This window comes from Rutilus rutilus (assembly GCF_951802725.1).
Source record: "Rutilus rutilus genome assembly, chromosome: 22".
Taxonomy (NCBI): Eukaryota; Metazoa; Chordata; class Actinopteri; order Cypriniformes; family Leuciscidae; genus Rutilus; species Rutilus rutilus.
In genome coordinates this window covers 2,860,620-2,868,904 of record NC_140227.1, presented here as the reverse complement: position 1 = coordinate 2,868,904, position 8,285 = coordinate 2,860,620, and the positions used below count along the sequence as shown (strand labels likewise).

At 37.4% G+C, this 8,285-nt stretch overlaps 1 protein-coding gene across 4 annotated transcripts in view; it reads right to left on the bottom strand.

The window, feature by feature from the left end:
* Positions 1–8,285, bottom strand: part of lrp1aa (low density lipoprotein receptor-related protein 1Aa) — a 178,581-nt gene that overhangs the window by 64,099 nt on the left and 106,197 nt on the right. For all 4 annotated transcript variants that reach the window (XM_084394815.1, XM_084394816.1, XM_084394817.1 and 1 more), the window contains exons 42-44: positions 3,345–3,534; positions 2,976–3,180; positions 563–755 (exon numbers count right to left, since the gene is read on the bottom strand). In XM_084394815.1, coding sequence (XP_084250941.1) covers positions 563–755; positions 2,976–3,180; positions 3,345–3,534 — 588 coding nt within the window. The remainder of the gene's footprint in view (positions 1–562; positions 756–2,975; positions 3,181–3,344; positions 3,535–8,285) is intronic.

The window sequence follows — 8,285 nt, the reverse complement described above, 5'->3', positions numbered from 1 at the left end:
GTAAATATGTATGATTACATGATGATGAGCTCATAGTTATGATTTGGAAAGTTTCATTTCAACGGATGTTCAGAAGACAGGACATCAGAATTATCCAGGATATGATGATTTTAAAGTAAACATGACAGAGTTCTCAGCCTGTTTTGATTTGACTTCATATTTCCAAGAAATACAGGGTATTTAATGGAAGAAATATTTCAGCTGATAACTTTTTGTTTTGTTTTCAAATCTACAATTATTTGCTATTTGTCAGTTTCGGTCCGGTTCACATTTTGGTTGGGTGGACAGTGAATAGGGGTCTTCAGAGATGCTGTTTTTGGGGGTTTGAGTGCTTGAGAATTGCTTCTATCACACTTGGAGAAGCATGATGATAGATATTGATTGTGTGTGATGGTGTCATTCCCCAGCGTTATAGAGTTCTTCTCGGCTCTGTGACAATCACTGATTACTTTTGACACATAATTACGCGGTTGAGATGACAGGACACTGTAAGGCAATCGCTCTCTCACACACTTGCTTTAAAGCACTCTCGACCACGCTGCCATTACGCTCGTTCACTCACAGCTATTTGTGTCGTTGGCCACAGCGACGATCCCCATTGGCTGTTGTGGGATATCGGCTCTTAGCACCTTCATTTCTCCACCGACGTACTTGTCAGCTCTGAGGACGGCCCTGCGCACCCAGTCGGTCCAGAAGATGTGGTCACCGTACACGGCCAGGCCGAAGGGATGCACTGGCTCGTTCTTCAGAACCACCTACAGGAGTCACAACATACGCAGAGCAGAAGTCTTGACATTTTAAACGTTTTCCATTTTGAACTATTTTTGTTAGACAATTTATTGCCACCGAAAAAATTGCGATAAATTATAATATTTCAATTATCATTATTAATTATTATTTTAACATTTTAATACTAAATGGACTGATTCTTCTAAACTTTCTGACTGGAATTATGAAGTAGTCAGAGATAACAACCATTTAGGGCCTCAAAAGGGGTAACACTTTACAATAAAGTCCCATTAGTTAACATTAGTTAATGCATTCTTATAATATTAACTAACAATGTGCAACACATTTCCTGCAGTTATTCTTCTTTTTTAATGTTAGTTAATACAAATAAAATGTTCATTGTTAGTTCATGTCAGCTCAGGTTCATTAAATAATATTAACAGATACTTTTGATTTTAATAATGTATTAGTAAATCTTGGAATTAACATTAACTGCAGAAGTATTTTTTTCTTGCTAATAACTAATATTAACAAATGACAAATTAAAAAGTGTTCTCAATGAAATTTTTTCTGGATTTTAATTAATTTTAATAATCAAAAAGCATGTCTAATCAATTCATAAAACTGAAATAGACAATATTGAGGTCAGCAAAAATTGATTCATAATTTTGTATCTGTTATTTTCAATGAACTGTACAGCAGAAAACTATTAGATATTACCATACTTCCCCAGATCATTGATTACGTTAAGAATTGAAAATAAAAAATATATTACAAGTTTTCCTGAGAGTAAAACCCTTCAGGATAAAGATAGGAATAAAACAGAGATTTCTGACTCAAAACTCATGGTCTTTAAACTTATGTATTGTAATTGTGATCTACACATGCAAACAGATAAACAGCAATAAAATAAACACCTAAAAGTGTATTTTGGAGTTTTTCTTCCGACTAATCTAAAACAGCACGTTACGAGAAGCCGAATATCCCCAGATTGGCCAGTGCATGAAAACCAGTGTTTTACCTGTAGTGTCTTGCCCAAATTAAAGGGGTGATGAACTGAGAAATCAAATTTTCCTTGAGCTTTCGACATATAAGAGGTCATCATACAATAAGAATATCCTGTAAGTTTCAGAACTGAAAACTTCCTTGTTAGTCCAATAAAAGCTTATATTGACACCAGGCACAGCCACCCGACAGGCTGTTCAAAGTGGGGATCTATGAGGTCAAAGGGTCTCAAACAAGAAGAAGATCAACGCCTACTTCAACACTAGCCGCGTTTCCATTACCCTTCAAATTGCGCAAATTGAAATTGCGAATTGAAATACGGCCAATGGAAACACGTCAATTTCGCAAAAACTCGCACTTATCGCAAAAAAGTTTTTACGTTCGCATGAGGAGGTTTTTCAGGCAATTCGAAAAAGAAATATTTCGCAAAACTGCAATGGAAACCACTTTTGCGCATTAACAGGTCACCTGACGTAGATGAGGCGGTGTGTTTGGACAGAATACGAGACAGAGCTCTTTATTAAATTCATAAAAGACAAAAGAATTACAGGAATAATGGATTCTAAACCTCAAATAAATGCCACAATCAAGACCTCAAAGCAGAAATGAGGGAGAAACACCCAGAAACTCCTCATATGTGCCGCTCACAAGTATAATAAGGGTCGTTCCTTACCATTAATGCCTGGAAAACACACATACGTCTCCTTTGATTAATAATAATGGCCAGTGCAGTGGCCGGGATATAGTACATAAACCTACCAACGTCCGTTGCAATGGTTTTTGGAATGATTTTACTTATCGCGAGAGGAAAAATGAAGTATTAGTCGCAAAACATCGGTTAATGGAAACGCCGTCATTTCGCAATAGTTTTTTTTCGACATTTAGAAAAAAATCGCACATCTGTAATGGAAACGCACCTACTCCCTGTTTAGCCCCGCCCACCGATTCGCACATTACATGAAACTCATTATAATATGCAAAACTGTTATCCAATCATAGCAGTGGGTGTTTACTTCCAAGTCTTCAATGCGGCACGCCCATAAAAACCGAGCGTTTCAGGAGCTAGGCTCAAAACCAGGGTAGAAAGTAGCTTATTACTTATTCATTTAGATGTTTTTGAATGTAAAAACCAAGCGAACGTCATTAATTGACCTCAGACAACAATATAAATTTTTTTTTAAAGCCAGTTCATGACCCCTTTAAACAAAATTGGACACTCATGGGTGCAAGTTCCAACTTACATAACGGTGGGTGCCGTCATACTCGCAACGCTCGATCTTATCAAGCGTAGCATCCGAGAAATAGAGCTTCTCCGCACGGTGGTCGATGGCGAGTCCATTAGGAGTGCGAATGTCACTGCCGATGATCACAAGGACATTGGCACCAGACAGCTGAGCACGCATGATGCTGGGAGACTGCTCGTTCCAGTTCGTCCAAAACATCAAGCTGGTGAACAGCAGAGGAATGGAGAGTGCAATATTAACTTCATGTCTTCCTAATGCCATCCTGAATGCAACATGACCCCCTTCCAAACGGGAACGGTTCATGAAAACTGTATTGAATGTTGCAAAGTTGTTGTGAAATGAAGAAAATGGACAGAAAAATCTCACTTCTGACATTCATCCAGGACGAATGCTCGAGGGTGGTCATCTCCTGACATGGTGACGACGACGTCCCGGTCGAAAGCCCCCCAGCGGCTCTGGTCTACAGTGTGACGGGTGATGGTGGACGTGGTGTAACTGGTCCAGTATAAAGCGTCCCAGGCTCTATGATACGCCAAGCCTTCCACTGACCCAACGTCTGCAGACAAAAAACATTGAAAAACATTTTAGCTGCTATATTATTGTAGAAAATAATAGATAAAATTGTCTTGCAATTTGTCTGATGGTTTAGGGCTGCTTGATTATGGCCAAAATCCTAGTCACAATTATTTTGGTCAATATTGAGATGAAATTAATTTGGCTACTAAATGTTTAAGTTACCGGCCATTCAGAACTTCTTCTAAATTGCTTATTCAAATAAAATCCAGCATCTCCTCTCTTCCTCTTTCATCCTCATCATCAAAAATGTGTTTTATGTGGACTGATCAATACGGTACAAAGAACATAAAAAAATTAGGCTGTTGGAAAATAATGTCTTTTCTGTTAACCAAATGCTTTTTAATCTTCGCTTTTGCTTCAATGCAAATGAAGCGCGCCGTTATTTGTTTCGTAGTGACGTGTGTGTTCAAGTAAGCTAGATATACGCAGATTCTGCGCAATACACTGTATTTAATATATCATGATGACTGTGTATTTGCACTAAATCTGTGCCGATTTGTCTTACACGAACTTCCCCAGTAAAGTGAGTAAACATAAGTAACATGCCAGATTGGCTCGTGATTTGACAGTTACCCGACACAGCCGATTTTTACCTGCATTTAGTGGGTGTTAATTTCAAACCCTGCAAACATCATTGTTGAAGTAAAAAACTTGTTAAGAAGTGTAAATAATAATTAAAGCTGCAAGCAGCATTTATCGGGGTTCAAGCAGTTAAGGCCTTTAAGCACAAAAGCATCAAAAGTTATTAACTTTTATTTAGCAAGCATGTAACCACTGATATAATAGATGGAAAAGACCATTTACAGCCAATACAGGCAATTTAGCATGGAAAATATATGGTTTTAAAGCTTTTTAACAGTTATAGCGCCACCTATGGTCCGATCTCCATAAAATTTTGCGTGCTTGTTCAGAATGTTATGTCACATATGCTCACCAATTTTCGTGAAGTTCTGAGTTTTCCTTTAGGATTAATAAGCTTTTGAGTGCATTTTGACAAAAGCCCATTTTCTAAATGACCCTGTTATAGCCATACGAAAAATGCAAAAGTTCAACTTTTTTTCGAGAATTATTTATCTAGAGAGTCCAGAGAATTGTCCTAGACTGGTTTGGTTCCGATCGGGCGAAAAACCAGGGACTAGTTCGCAAAAGTAGGTTTTGGACAAAATTCGACGTAGCAGAAACTTTTTCCTGCCTAAATCAAAATTGGAGGGATCACAGTGATGTAAGACACTTGGGTCTAGGACAAAAGGTCTAAGAGTTATGAGCGATTTTGTACTTTTGGTTGCTGTAGCGCCACCTATGGACCAATCGGGGTCATACTTTGATAGGTTCTCCCCAAATTGAGGCCCACCATTTCAAGTCTTTAGGCCTGCACGATCAGTTTTACAAATCCTTACAATTACAATAGGGTTTCAGCATTTCATGCTTGAACCCCTAATTACATCAAACTGACTTAAATGTAGGGCTGGGAGAAAAAATCGATTCACCTATTTTTTTAACGATTTTAAAATCTTTTTTATCACAGAATCGATATTAATTCAAATTAAATTGCTTTATTTTTGCCCTTGCTTATAGATGAGGTTGACAGAAGTTAGCCACTTTCATTTCAACAAATGTGTCGTGTTGAGTGACGTAATATAAGTGGACGCGTGAAAGCGTCGTGAGACTGAATGCATTGAAAAGCCCTCGCGAGGCTCGCGCACGACGCGCAGCGCTGCTCATATGCTGAGAGAGATATAAGACAGTAGAGCTGCACGATTCTTCTTTAAAAGACTGTGATTAAAAGATCTCGATTCAAACATCCACGCGATCTTCTTCATTTCGTCTGTCTATTAACCCTTTGACAAAATCATATCGCAACATTCAAATCTGTGTTGGCGCTGCCGCTGACCCAGAGAGAGTTGTCATGAAACAGCAGTCCTTTCCTCATAGTATCATTATTTCTGTGATACAATTGTTCAAATGATCATAGAAGTACTGGGATAAAAGTTTACGACAATGACTGTTAAAAATGAATTTGTTATTGAATCATCTATTAAAGAGAATGTAGTAGCCTACTGTATGATGCTTCTAAAGTAAGTCAGAAAAATGTGATGAATTGATTTTGTAAATATGACTCATCTTATACATCATGTACATGTCTCGCTGTATAAGCGTATGATTTAACTTTCCCCATGGTCTAGTGTAAAAAAAAAGAAAAGAAAAAAAAACATTCGCAATATCGAATCGCAATACTTGTGGAATCGCAATTCTTAAAAAAAAACACAATACATATCGTATCGGCACCCAAGTATCGTGATATCGAATCAGGAGATGGGTGTATCGTCCCAGCCCTCCTTAAATGAGTTGAATATTGTATAACTTAAAAAGTTGAAACTTGCTTAACTTATTTTAATGAGTAAAAGCAATGTTAAAACACATGTTGTCATAACTTATTGATCATATAATTTTTTCATATAATGGTATGAATTATTTAGTTAAACATTAGTGTGTTATTACAGAATGGGCGCATTCATAACGTGACTTACCAAATTAATAACTCATCGAGATTGAGTTTCTCACGGATAAATGTATCGAATCATCTGACGAAAAACTTCACATCCATGTGGAAATAACTCTTTAACCATCTATTTTGCACCACGTTTACAGGCAATATCCAAATATGCGTGTTAGTCATGATTAAATTATATCCAGACATAACAACCATGAAAAACAGGGGGGGGGGGGGGGGGGGGCAAATGGTTTGGAAGCAAATGGTTCATTGTTTGTTTGTTCAATCATTACCATAAATGGTCCAGAGACGCAAGAACTGACATGTGTTTTTTAATGCTAGATTTACTCCTGGCTTTAATTACATAACCGCTTCTTAGCCAGAGAAATGAAAACCACATGGTAAGAAAAAAGCATTTAGCACTTAAAAAAAGACCAAAAGATTCAATATTGTAAATGCATCAAAGTGCATGAATGCTGATGAAATTAATTTTCTATATAACTCTGTCAATATTTGACGTACAACATTCCTGGCTGATATTTCAACTATTTCTCATAGTCAGCAGTGCAATAAAGCCCAGATTCATTTAGTACTTTACCCATTTCAATAAAACATTTATTACTACATAAACTAAAGCATTCCTACATGTTACAACTCACTATACAAATATCCAGCCTTTAGAGAAAACTATGTTTGCAAGTAGAGGATTTGTCTTATGTATATTATATGCTTTTCATAAACTTGTAATTGTTTTGGTTTTTATCCAGTTAGCTAAAGGTAAGATTGAGTCTTTTATTGAATTGACTGGAATTAACTAAATAAATGCTTTTGGGATCCTCCATATACTGTTTAAATTTGCCACTAAAAAAGTCAAATCAAATGGATGATATACTTATAAAGGGCTAGACTCTATAAAACTCAAACAATATTGTTCAAAACCACGTCTCTGCCTAAAATAAGAGTAAATAAAGCTAAAGGAGAGAGTGAATCTGGATTTGATTGTAGTTTCAGACAGACAAACTTTTTCACTTCAGCAAAAGGAAGCCAACATTCTTTCAGGAGGCATTTCAGTCGAGAGTTTGCAATTATCATAATTATCCTTCATTCATTTGGTGTTTGTGGCAACAGAAGAATAAACAGATACGCACATCTTTCTTTGCTCGATTCTCTTGCTGCGAAAGCCAAAAGTCTTATGAAAGAATGAGTTTATTGTGTTCTCACAAAGGAACAGTCCGTGACTCCAGACTTTCCCAGTCCTGTTTGACTGTGTGTCCGCCGGCTAGAGCAATGATTCAGTGTTTGACTTGTTCTTTCTCCAGCTGTGAGCTGCTAATGGAGAGTTGATGCTGCGATCAAAACAACATATCACACACACAACACATGGACTTGCTTTGGGTACAGCAAAATAACTATAGACAGGTTTCCATCCACTTTTTGGACCGTTCTGTTATCAACAGTGAAAATGTGCAACAACAACAACAAAATTCGCTGTCTCCGTCTAATTGGCCGTTTACAGATATATGGTGTGTGTACTGATGTCATCCGAATCGACGTATACGTTTTGGTGTATCGTAAAAGAAATCTGCCCTTGAGCATTTCCATATATAATTCTGTGTACATCTCAATTCCTGCATCTCCAAGAGATCTCAAAATCTTTCTAAAATGGAGAGAATAATAAGACAATTGCAATTGACCATCTTACTATGTACTAATTTCACAAATAATTTAAAGTGCCCCTATTTTGCATTTTCAGATATTATCTTTCATGTAGTGTGTGATATAGCTGTGAATGTAAAAGGTCTGCATTTAGTTATTGTCTCTCAAAAGTGAAGTCACCTTTATTTATATAGCGCTTCATACAATACAGATTGATTCAAAGCAGCAAAAGAGTCTGAACGGCCTGAAACGAGTCGTCAGTAATTCCAGTCTCACTTCCTGCTGAATCTGCGTAGGTTTGTAACAGATTTGCATAACGCCAGTCTATGTTCTTCATTGGCTGCCGTGAACAACGTCTACTTTGACCCTCAAACACTGTAGTTTATCTGAGACTGGAAGAGTTTGGTTCGTGTTGTTCGTGTGGAGAAGACGCTGTTTTCTGCTGACAGAGCAAATCCACTTTGAAGAGATTGATACGGTAAAACCGACGCCATCGTTACTGTTCGTATCACTGAGGATCAGGAGCTGAGGAAGATCCGGAGCTGAAATTCAGATATGATAATGAGCGTTTGGTTTCTGACACG